At 52.7% G+C, this 12,363-nt stretch overlaps 1 protein-coding gene across 5 annotated transcripts in view; it reads right to left on the reverse strand.

Moving 5' to 3' along the window:
* ARHGAP26 (Rho GTPase activating protein 26) overlaps positions 1 to 12,363 on the reverse strand; it is a 119,806-nt gene that overhangs the window by 4,576 nt on the left and 102,867 nt on the right. For 2 of the 5 annotated variants that reach the window (XM_084535796.1, XM_084535795.1), the window contains exon 21: positions 1,600 to 1,710. The exons of 1 other annotated variant lie outside the window; for it this stretch is intronic. In XM_084535796.1, coding sequence (XP_084391922.1) covers positions 1,600 to 1,710 — 111 coding nt within the window. Of the gene's footprint in view, positions 1 to 1,599; positions 1,711 to 3,412; positions 5,690 to 6,875; positions 7,501 to 12,363 lie in introns of those variants that run through there. 2 more of the 5 variants (XR_014697950.1, XM_084535798.1) reach the window with 2 other exon arrangements.

Consider the following 12,363-nt stretch of genomic DNA (forward strand, 5'->3'; position numbering starts at 1 on the left):
GGGAGCTGCGAATGGTTTTGGTTTTGCTGTGAGCACAGCCCCTTAGTCGAGGCTTTTCCTATCTGAATTCCAGCCGCCTGATGCGAGCAGCAGCAAAACGCTTTGCAGCCTGGTATGGGCACTGCTGCCTAAACGAGGGGCCTGGGCTGCCTGGGAGGCTCTCCTCTCCTCTCCTCTCCTCTCTTCTCCTGCATAGCGTTTGTGGAGACCGTCAGGCAAAAAGCCATTTTCTGGCTTCCTACCTCACACTGTTCCAGTTAGTGTTTCTCCTCCCAAAGCCCCGTGCAGCACGCCGTGCCCCAGCCCCCTTCACCCGCTGCGCTCGGGGCTGACACTGGTGCTGCGCCCACGCCCTGTGCAGCCCTGCTGGGCTTGCAGGGACCGAGGAGCTGGGATCCTGGTGATGGCTCGTGTTGAGTTTTTGCCTCCAAGCATGGCACGCAGCCAGCAAAGCACTCAGAGGAGTATCACCCATGTGCCCCTGTGCGGTTTCGGGGATGATGAGCCTCTCTCCCCCAGAGGAAGAAGGCTGTTGGGATGATATTACACCGCTGTCAGCCTCTGCAGACGTGTACCAAAACACATAAATAACCCTGCCGAACAGGCAGACATTGTACAGGCAACGTGTATGGCTGTAGGTGTGGGGGAAGAGCTCAGTCTGTGCCTGCAATGCACAAACAGGTCTGACACGTCTCCCCACGAGAGGCTTTGCTGTGCCGTGCCAGGAGTGCTGCTGCGGGGACGAGGCAGCCCCTCGTTCTGCTGGGCCAGGGATGGGCTCAGGGGAAGGACACCCTGTCCGAGGGCACCACCCAGGCTTCCCCCGTGTGAGCATCCCCGGTACACGCAGCACAGGCACCAGGGAGCTGCTCGTGGTGCAGCTCCAGTGCCAGAAGCTCTGGGGCAGCGCATGTGGCAGCGAGCTGCACGCTGCAGGTGCAGGGCTCTCGCTGGTGAGTCCTCACCGCTGCTGCCCTGTGCGGTGCCAACCTGCTCCAGGAAACCCACCCCGGTCCGCCCATGGCCTGCAGGATCAATCAGTTCCAGCGATGCCCCAGCGCCTGAGACACGGGCTAAATGCAGGCAAACGTCTGTGTTGCACCATGTCCTTTACCCCCCTCACATTCCAGCTAAGAAAAGGGGAATGGCCAGAAAATGTGGTATCACGGCATTTTACAGACATCTCTACCTCCTGGCAGCAGCTGGGATGACAGTACCTCGCTTACCTGTTGTAGAGATGAACGAAGCGAGCTGCAGGGAGCTGACATGGCTGGGCAAAACCCACAGAAACCACAAGCGACTCCATTCACCGTCAGCATGACCTGCCAGTGCTGACTGCCGCCAGCCTGAGCATCGCACGGCCCAGGGCTGCGTGTGCTGGCGGCACCCACCGGGGGCAAGCGGGTGCCACAGGGGTGCCAGGAGCCTCTCCTGGGGCAGGAGACGTTTGAAAGCTCCTCTCTTGCTGAATGCAGATAGCTGCACTAGGGGAGTTTGAGCAGGATGCAAAGGGGGAAGGGAAGTGAAGTGAGGGAAACCAAGTAAATTACACAGAAAATAGCAAAAGCAACAGAAAGCCAAGCAAATTCCGCAACAGACCTGATGGGGGATGAGTCGCTGGACGTAGAGGAGGTGGGCATAGGACTTGATGGCGCGGAGAACATGGGCCAGGACGGTGAGAGGGGTGACGTTGGGCTTGGATTCTGAGGGCTGCAAGACATAACCAGATACCTTATCAACGTGCAACCACAGAAACAAACAGCAACCGAGAGACAGTCAGACGACATCCGACGATAGCGAGTGCCTTGGGAATATTCAGAGCATGAGACACAGCTACGAAATGAAGTGCCAAGACCTTGGGAAACGTTTCAAGGCCAGATCTGCATTTCTCTGGACAACAAGAGCTGGATCTTCCAGTTAACCCCTGCTCCATCGCCACATCCAGGCGAGCCCAGCACCTCGCGTGCGGAGGGCTGTCGGGTTGCTCGCCACTGCTGCCTTCCCAGCACCTTACCTGCTTTGGTTTGATTCCCCACTGCTGCCAGAAAGGGCTGACTGCATTTCCATACCTGAATGAGGCCTGCGAGCAGCCTCCACGCTCCGTTTTTATTTTGGTTGCTGCTGTGTCTGGCTCTAGAAGGTTCTTCTCTGGACCACCACCTGCAGTGCCAAGCACCGCTGCCTGTTTGCATGTCTCAGAGGGTCCCAGCTGCACCCCCTCAGCAACGAGCAAAGCCAAGGCAAGGACAACAAGGACAACCTGCCTTCTCCTGGCAGAAAGGGGTGAGAGAAACCAGCCGCAGGGCACTGGCTGCAGGGGCTGTGTCTGTGCACACCCCCTGAGCACACTGGGGTGCACCCATCATGGGGAGCACCAGGACCCCGCTGTGAACCGGCTGCTTCTGTGGCCACATCACTGGCTCACGTCGAGGTGACCGGTGCTTCAGTGCTCCTGTGGTGCTTATAAAATGGCAGCACTGTAAAGGTTTAATTGCTTTGTTTTCATGTTTTACATCAAGGAGCTCTCTTCCCCTCATCCAAACTGCTCTTGACGGTTAGCTCTAGGTTCTCCGCTTCCCCTTTAAGTTCCTGCCGTCAGCTGAAGTCAAATCAAGTTACTGGACTAGCAATTGCATGCAGAAGTCAAGTGAGAAAAGTCTGTTTCCTGCAAAACTGTTTTATTTAGGTCATTTTCAGGTTCACTGAAAAGCAATTATTGTACTAAAACACCAGTTTGAGTCTGATTCATCTTCTACCGTTTGTACGTTTTTCAACTCATCTGTATTCTCCACCTAATTCAGATCGTAAACTCTGTCCCCGATAAAACACCAGAAAAAAATTCTCAGCACTGCAAATGCCCTGGAAAAACAAGAAGTTTTGTAAAAGCAATCATGATTGATGCCTTCGGGCTCAGAGCGGGGTGGCACCCCGGGTCAGCAGGCCTGCAGCCCTGCGGGCAGCCCCCAGCCCAGCCCATCCCTTTCCTCATTCCCATCCCCGGGAGGGATGAGCCGGGCTGAGGCCACCCGTGTGGCTCCTCCACCCAGACACCTCCAAAACATTAACAAAAAGATGAAGTCTCCATATAACGGGTGATGGGTTAGCCATAATCCTTCAGTAACTTTGAGATCCCAGCAGCAGAAGGTCGCCGCTCCGGGGCCTGGCGGGCTCCCGGGCCTACCCGGAGCTGAAGGGACAACTCTGTCGGTTTGGCCCAACTCCTAGGGAGAAGGTGGCCGAGTCATAAATACCCCACCACAGCTGGCTCCGAGAGGACACTACAGAAGGTTACATTTTTGGCCTGAACTCCCCTGCAGTCCGCATCTGGTTAAGGGCAAACTCTTGGCTTCTCTGCTGCCTGCAGAAGCCGTGGCACCGAATCGAACAGAAAGCAACCACGTCCCCGTGGAGCTACAGGCAACTCCTTTATTGCGTCGGAGGGTTACAGGTGTACAGACATACAGCAGTGCATCACAGCTTGCACCGAGGGTTGTCATACAATGGGCAGAATACTAGCAGGAGTCCTCAAATAATTCACCTCATATTTAGTGTTCACCCCGCTCCTCAGATCTAATCAACGTCCACATCATAATTATCAGTATTATATAATATATAATACAATCTTTTTGTATTTTTCTATCAAAATCGTCAGTCCTAGAAAAATAAGTCATTACCTGCATAAGTTAAGCTTTAACAAAGCTGCTAGACATTTGTGTTTACCATTTAGGAAGCCTATTTCCAACTTTTAACAGAAGGAGGTGCTACAAAGACCACGGAGTTATCCCAAATCGCAGAAATTAACCCTTGATGTGCCAGTTCTTCCTGCTGCTTTTTCTTTCCAGCAGGCATAGTTGTCTGGCGATCTGTGACGATGTCCTACCTGCCCTTAACACAAGAAGTTATGTAGCACACAGGGCAGGTAATTTGGTTTTATTTTATCTGTGCACAAGCATGCTTCTGCCCTCTAATGGAGAGAGCATGTTAGATCCATTTGAAGACATGGAGGGCCCAGTTCCTCTGGGCATCAGGAACCAGAACATCTCTGTCACTGTTTGTATTGCATAAGGAGCCGGTATTTTGGAAGCCAAAGTCCGTTGGTTGTTAATACCTGTATGCAACGACTGCTGGCTCTATGCAGCCAAGCTACCGTGCAAGCCTCTCAGACAGTGCACGTCTGCAGTGCAAATGGAACGAGGACGTGTGGGGTTAGCACCTGGAAGCAGAGGGCCTGCCGGCTGTGCCCTTCATCGCTCCATGGCTACTCACCATTCACGCAGCCTCCTCCATCCTGGTGATCCCAAAGAGCTCTTCAGAGGTGCCCGTGACCTGCTCCATACACGGACTTACCCTTCACAAGAGACACGGACCTCTCAGCCCCCAGCCCCTGCTTCAGCGAGGTTCCATCTTCAGGGCAGGATGAGTCCTAAGACAGCTTGGATGCCTCCAGCCGCCAGCTCCTCTTCTTGCAGGAGACAAACCCGTCAGGCAGACGTCCCCAAGGGACCACAAAGGCCCCAGGCAGGGCAAGACAGAGCAAGCAAACGCACAGCGTAGCCTTTTCCACAGAGGAGCTTTGTCCATGGATGGGAGGAGCCCTGGAGCAGGGTGGTGACACAGTGACCGAAACACAGCCAGGCTTATGCCCCTGTCGGCCACCAACACCAGCAGATGGCCCTGCTCCGTGGGCAGTGGGATCTGGGTGCAAGAGGACCTCTCGCTGGGTGCAGACGCCGGGCAGCCTCCACCAGCGGCCCCCGCTCCTCCTCGCTGCATGGTTGGAAGGGCACCCATCCAACTGCAGGGGCAATGGGACCACAAATTCCCAAGATGCGTTTTGAGATGAAATCATTTTAAAAGAATGCGGCTCTTGCTACTTGCAGAAGTCAGCTCTATCACAGCCTCACCAACTGCTCAGTCTACTCTGATTACGGTGCATAATGCAATCAAATGATTCTCAGTCAAATGAGAAGAGAATTACTTCTGCAGCGTTGCAGTAAGAACCTGGCTCTCAGGCCAGCCTTTATCTAAGAAGCTATCAATAATTTGCAGCAGGATTTTGGTAGCTTTGGGTTCTGGGTGGCAAAGAAAACACTCTCCATGCCCACCAAAACAACTGAGAGATACATTAAATAATGACATCATGCAGGTCCTTAAGTATGAAGATGATCCTGTTTCAGTCGGGTTACTCACAGACGAGATGGTCCCATGATGACTGAGCCACCTCTGCTCACCTCGTCATCTCCCTCTGTAAGTCTTTCCAGTGCATTGCCCCAGGAAGAACAAATGGACTTCTCAGGATCCTGCCTGAGCTGGCCCTCCCGAGTGCCTACAGACCTCGCGTCTGTGATGAGCACCAAGGGCTTATCTCCTTCCAGTCAAACACTGGCATTTATTTTCAAAGATACTGCTCAAGTATCACCTTGCTGAGTTACGTGATTGCAAGGCCTAAGTCCTGTTTTGTTGGATGGAAGTAAGCGCACTCGAGTGATCAGACTAAAGAGGCCTCTGTATCTGGAGAACCATTTTCGTGTAGGGTCCAATTTCCTTTCTGTTTCTCATGGAAATAGCAGAGGTGGTGATGGACTTTTTGGAAATGTTGGCTGCTGCCTGTTGTCTGCCGAAAGCAAATGTCATCTGGACCTGTTTTTTCCCTTCTTATTATTCTTGAGGACTTTGCGAGGGGCTCTCCCTGTTGAGTGCATAGTGGGAAACAAAACAGAAAAAAAAAAACAGCTGAGAACCAAAAATACCAGAAGCAGGAAACAAAGAAATGGCTAAAATTAGAGTCTTCAAAGCAGCTTTAGCCAAGCAGAAGCAGCAGAGGGAACTCCATCAGTCAGTAGCCCACAACGTGCCGAGGCTTTCACCTTTCCTTCTGGCCCCTTTTGCAGCCCCACGAGGCGCAGGGCGGTGTGAGAAGCCCAGGGGGTGGCAGCAGGACGGAGGAGGTCCCCAGTGCCCCTCGGGCAGTCCCACTGCACCCGCAAACACGCAGGGATGAGTGGAACGAAGCCTCCTCCTCGCTTCCCGTGGCTGCGGCACATCTTGGCTTTCCGTTCCGAAGCTCAGCTTGTTGCCTGAGCATGCGAAAAACGCAGCGCTCCTTGCTTCCAGATACTGCTCTGCTTTCCAGTCGCTGGACCTAAAGAGCTTCTTTTCTACCCCCTTCTCATTACCTCTCTTTTCTCCCCCATTCTCAGCAGTCTGCCTGCCCAGACTGTCTCTGGCATTTTCTTTACACTTCTCAAGTCCTGCAGGCATTTACAGGGCTGAAGAATTCTTCTCAGCAGGGTTTCCAGACAGCTTTTGCTGCTTTGTTCTTTTGGCTGAGAGGACACCAGTTCCACTTAAAAAATGTTTACAACTTGTTTATTTTTGTGGAACTCAGGGCTATTTCTGGCACAGAACATCTAACATCTATGAATGGGCACAGTCTACCGATGAGCTAAAGCCCTTTGATGAAATCACCTCAAGAATAAACACAATATTCCCATCCTGACGTTATCGGTACCTGACTGCATGAAACTAAACCAAGAACCACCCACCCCTCGATCTTCTATTCCTATAAAACAAAGCTGCTCAACGTAAGGCTCTTCTCAAAGCTAACCAGAAAAAAATATTACAGCATCATTTAATGCCAGGGCTCTTCAACTTGCTAACACAAGGCCAAGATTGCAGCTCCCTGGTGGACACGGCTCTGTTGCCTAAAAGAAATGGGAGGCAGCTTTGGGCAGAGAAGCTCATGAAGTTCATGCAGCGCTGCACATCCCAGCAAAGCGCGGATTGCAAAGCCAGATGGGCTTGAGCGAGCAGCTCCCCAGGCTCTGGCTGTACTGCAGGTTAGTGATGGCACCAAGCATGATCCTGTACATTACCATGAGCCCACAGGCTTCTGATTGGTAGGATTCTTCCTCTCTTTGGTGCTTTAAATGCAAGAAAAATGATGCCAAAGCTCTCTCCGGTAATATTCTCTCAGGAGTTAGCTGGTTGTATAAATAACTCGGGTGCAAATCAATGAGACTTAGGGAAATAAGCAGCCAAAATACATTGTGGGCAACATCACTTGACCAAATAGGTCCAAAACAGTTCAGCTTCTTCAGCATGGACTTTTCCACATCTCAGTTTATTATTTCCTCTGTCTCGATGAGCACAGCTTACGTGATCTTCTTTACAGTAATCTGGAAGTGTCTCTCTGTAATCTTCAAGACACCCAGCACATCGGTTTGTCCTGTCACTTTGCTGCTTGCCTTATTTCCCATAGAGAGAATGCTATGGCTGCTGTAGGAACGTCATACAGCATCTAACAGCTTTTCCACTTGAATAAGAAGAGAAGTTGGGAAGAGTTCTGCCTTTGGGGAGGAGAGCTGGAGGTTTTGTTGTCCCACTTAACAGACGTTTCCATTTCCAAACACAGCTTACACTCAGCGTTTCACAGTGATGCAATGACATTGCTGGTTTGGTGCAGCCTTCTGGCATGCAGCTTAGCGACTGATGCTACTGCTGGAGAAAGGTTGAGTGAATAAGCAAAGAATCAGCAATGGATGCATGTTCAGCATGACTAAGCGCAGGGAGGCACCGCGGGAGGAACCTGCTGGAGTGGGCGGACGCTGGCACAGCCCGTGGGAAGGTTTTATCCACAGCAGCGGGGTCCAGGCGGTGGGAGCACTGTGCTGGGTTGGTAAGGAGCAGCTCCTCAATGGGAGCCCAATTTCACATCCAAAAATCAGCAGTGCCACCAGCAAGTCACCAACCCACCCATCACTGCTCCGATGGGAACGGGGAAGACAGGGGACATGGGGAACGCACGGGTCCACACTAACACGGCTCCAGGGCCTTGGTGGCACCTAGCCCCCATCTGCATTCGCACAGAGGCTGCGCTTTCTGCTCCACAAATAACCCCTCCCTGCTTCCTCCCTGCTCAGAAGGCTCTCAGCAGACCTCACAGCCAAGCCAGCAGATTTCACGTTGAACCAAGTGCGTTCAAACTGTGTTTGAGCTCTGAAGTATTAATAGAAAAGTTGTGCTGTGCCAGTAGGAAGCCAAAGAGCAGTTTAGGAGGGAAGTGCTGGTAAATCAGGAGCCAGCATCATAGTCACATCTTTTCCACCACGCCACTGCTTCTAATTCATGAGGTAATTCTGCAAGTCTAGATGCATTAGTCACCAACAAATTGTACTCACACTTAAGGAGAACTCGACAGGCCTCCAGAAGCTCTCATTTTAATCTGGCATTCCATCCACTGCCATCTTACGTCCCCCAGGAAAGAAAATTCTCCCATCTGCCACCCCAGCTACCATAAGGGATTCTTGCAAAACGAAGGAAATTGAAGTCCCTGGGGGATCACAGCCCCCAGGTCAGTGCTCCACGACCTCCCAGCCTACTGACCAGCCTCAGCACCTCTGTGGGCAGTCGAGGTGAAGATGCCGCTTCTTCTCCCTTCCCGTTAATCAAACACAGTGAAGACAAACACATGCAATTCACTGTTTTTTTGGTAGGCTGTTTCTGCACTTCCATTTGGGACATTTCACATGCTCCCCCGGGTTCCCCTGAGGGATGCACCCACAGGAGGCAGAGGGGATTCTCCTCTCCTGCTGCTTCCGTCCGTGCTTTTCTACAGACAACAACAAAAGATGAACGGGGCGCTCCTTCCCCTGGGATTTCCTTCCCTGCTGCCCGCCGAACCCAGCCGGGACCCCTCTGCCTCAGGATGCCCACGGCTGCTCCCAACCTGGCCGGTGGCCTCACGGCACAGCGCCGGGCAAGGAGGGGGAGCGATGCCAGCGCGCGGGGGCCGGCGAGTAATTGGCCGCGGTTCTTATGCTACCGATAATTTCCCAGCTTAGCACAGCCCTGTCAACGGTGTCTGCACATCGGCTTGTGCACGGCCAGAATGCAGCTGGACGGAAAGCGGGCGAGGGCCAATTAATCGGTGGGCAGGATCCCTTACGGCGGCAGAAAGGGCCGCGCCGATCGTGTTACCTCCGCTTCATGTCGGAGTGGCGGCCTTACGGCTCCGGCTAATTTATGAAGTTAATTAGGCACCAGGATCTTCTTTCAGAGGGAGACAGGATGTCTTTGTGACTGAGCAGCCCTGTTCCACCCCCCTTGCCCTGGGGGGGAAATTGTCAGCTTTTTGCTGAGAAATCGGATCCCTCAGGAGGGGCACGGCCGCCCGCGGGGGTGGTCCCCATCCGCACCCCGCTCACGCAGCCCGGCCGCTGGCGATGGGGAGCACGGGGAGCACGGGGAGCACGGGGCCGTTTTGTGCCTGTGTGGCGCGGTTGGGAAGCGGCGCTGCCTCCAGAAAGCAGTCCCACATTCGTCAAAAGGCTTTTACAAGGGAAAGTCTAGGCTGCATCCTCGGTTTTGAATTGAATCTGCCGGCAGAAAGAGGAACCAAAGAATGCATTCAGCTGTGGGTTTTTTTTTTAATATTTTGTCTCTAGTGACGTTTATAGGTGGCAGAGAGACCTAATTTACTGCCATTTTGCTTTCAGCTGGCTCAATAAAACTGTTGGCTAGGATCGTGCTTGTGAGACTCGGCCCAAAAGAAGCCCCAGCCCAGCACGAGCAGAGGCACTGGAGGCAGAGCCGAGCTGTGCAGGATGGACCCGGCTGGGCTGGGCAAGGGCTGCACAGCCGGGAGAGCAGCCCGTGCACCGGGACCCCGAACCATGAACCAGAGGGGAGAGGGAAGGAGAAAGGCAGGAGAGGAAAAGGCGAAAAAGAAAGCAAGAAGATGAGTCTGAGATCTACGCATCAGCTCCTAACAGCACACACACTGTTCTGTTAGCTGCCCCGGGGAAGGCTTTGTTGTAGCATCTTTGATTCCTGCATCCATTTCCCCACAATGGCCTTAATGTATTTTCAAATACCGCTTTATTTGAAAGTGAAATTTCCATTAGCCAATATTTGTCTGAGGCAGTTTCTTTGAAGAAAATACAGCTATGCAGCTATCTCCACACTAATTATATGAATTAAGAAAGCAATGAAAGTGCAATGTCTGTATTTTCTTCCCCAGGCTTTCAAGAAAGCTGTCTTTTAAGCATATGTGATGCTGAAGTCAAAGGCACTTTTTTAGATCTCTTGGAGGGAGTTGTACAATTCTAATTTAATTCAGTTTGCGAGAAGCACCCTTAGATGTTCCCAGAGCAAATCACATAAACAGAGCAGTGCAGTTCAAAAGCAGGAACTTCTGAAAAGTCTCCTGGGAGGCAGCTCTGCAAAAAGCTGCAGAGAGCAGGAGGGAGGTTGGAAAGAGCTGCAGAGAGCCCTGGGGAGAGGAGCCTGTGAAGAGGCTGTCTGTCTGTCTGTCTGTCCATCTGCGAGGGCCCGCACGCCCTGCACAGGCAGTAACGTCCCCAGGAGTAGGCTCCAGTTAACTCCAAAGCTGCGGATTCAAAGCAACCACATACTTCATTCCTGCTGAGAAAAGGAAGGTAGGCTTCTGCGTGCATTAGCGAGAAGGAGGCTTGACCTGACAGATTATCTTTGCTGTAATGGATGACCATGCAGAAAATATTTTGACATATGACTGATGGCTCACATGGGGCTAGCCACAAAACTGGAGACTTTCTTTGGAAGAATATTTGGCCAAATTTTCAAGTTCAATTTGTGGAAAGTTTCTAGTCCAGGAGCCAACTGAAAACTGAAAGAGCTAAAGCTTTGAAAAGTTGTTATGCCAAAGTCTTGGGCAAATGTAAAGCCCACACAGCAGAAAAACAGATAAACCATCCATCTTCGACCTTTTCCTCCTGCGAGCCCAAAGCAACAAGCCCACGGAGCAGAGATGCTGGGAAAGCTGGCGGCCTTTCAGCGCTGGACTTTTCCTCTCGACCAAGCAGCCGTAAATATCTCTCCTCAAACGAAAGTTTGTAATTTCCCTCTGCCCTCCCAAAACAAGATGACTGCTCTTGTGGCCTACAGGCATCTTTCTTTTACACGTATCTGAAAATACCTCATGGAAGCGCACAAATGCTTCTAAAATAAATCCAGGATTATTTAAACCCGACATAGGAAAGAATTATGAAATACATACACATAAATATACATGCGTGCGTGTGAATTAGATATATGCAAGTTCTAAATCGTATTGCCATCAGCAACTGGGCCTCCCCCACATTTATCTGTGGAGCCTACTGAGTACACTGCTTGTATTTTTCATGAACCGGGTTTGAAGATGTTTGCCAGACCCCTGAATCACTGCAGCTTATGGAGCTCCTAACTGCAGGCAGAATCCGGGACTCCCAAGTCAAAGCTGCTTTGCGAAAAACACACAGACACCCTTATAACAGTCTGAACCAAAAAAAATAAGTAAGTCATGAGATAGCTGGAATATTATGTCATCTGGAATAAGCCAAGCAGCAGACTGGGAACTTGAGGATCTGTTCTCAAGCAGGAACACCAGGAGATCCTGCTTGGAGCGGTGAACGAGGCCTGCTCCTCCCGAGCCCAGGCCGACCCCATGGCCGAGCCACGCAGCGCCATGCCCCTGGGGCCGCCTGCCCAAATCCCCTGCCCAACCCACAGACACGGGGTGGGCACAGGGCAGTGCTGCTGGCACCGGTGCAGCTGTGGAGGACGAAGCAGGGCGCACGGTGCTGCTGCTCAGCGGGGCTCCGTGCCAGCCCCGGCCGGGTCGGGGCCCACCCCGCAGTGCCGCCTGGTGAGCCTCCACGGAGACCTCGTCCCTAGCCTCGCTCTCCTCGTGTTGTAGTACTTCCCATGACCCCAAACAGAAGGGAACCAATGCTCGTTTGGGCTCACTTCACCCCAGACCCATACCAGATGCCGTACGTGTGCTTCTGCCGTCCCGCCGGGTACCCGCAGGGCCAGGCAGTGCCCGCCTCGGAGAGCCTTCCTCCCCCAGCAGCTCATCTGCAGGGCCATGAGCAGCTTCCCACGGGCTCTTCCCCCATCCAGGAGCAGCGTGGTGGTACCTCACAACTCTGACAAGAGACACGAGCCGTGCCAGGAGGTGCTGAGGGAGGAGAGCTGCGATAATTGCGCGCCGTGGCACCGCCTGGATGGACGCGCTGTGAGCAGCCGCTGGGACAGCAGCTCCGTGCCACCACAGCCCCATGGGGACCAGGCAGGCCGAGTGTAAGAGCCCAGTCTCAGCCCACGACCACAGACAGGACAGGTCCAATATCTTAAAACTAAATTTAGATACAGCTTTTCACGATGAGCTACCACTGAATGCCAGGCTGGGGGAGAGCGGGTAAGCACACGGGCTCCTCAGGGACAGCTCTGCTTGACTGAGAAGAAAATTGCTCAAACAAAAGCCCCAGAGATGCCATTCAGAGAGACGGTCCCCAAGTGGCTGACAGGAAGGCAGGATGAGGGTGGGACCCGCCCCGGTGC

This window comes from Aythya ferina (genome assembly GCF_964211825.1).
Source record: "Aythya ferina genome assembly, chromosome: 14".
NCBI classification, from domain to species: Eukaryota; Metazoa; Chordata; class Aves; order Anseriformes; family Anatidae; genus Aythya; species Aythya ferina.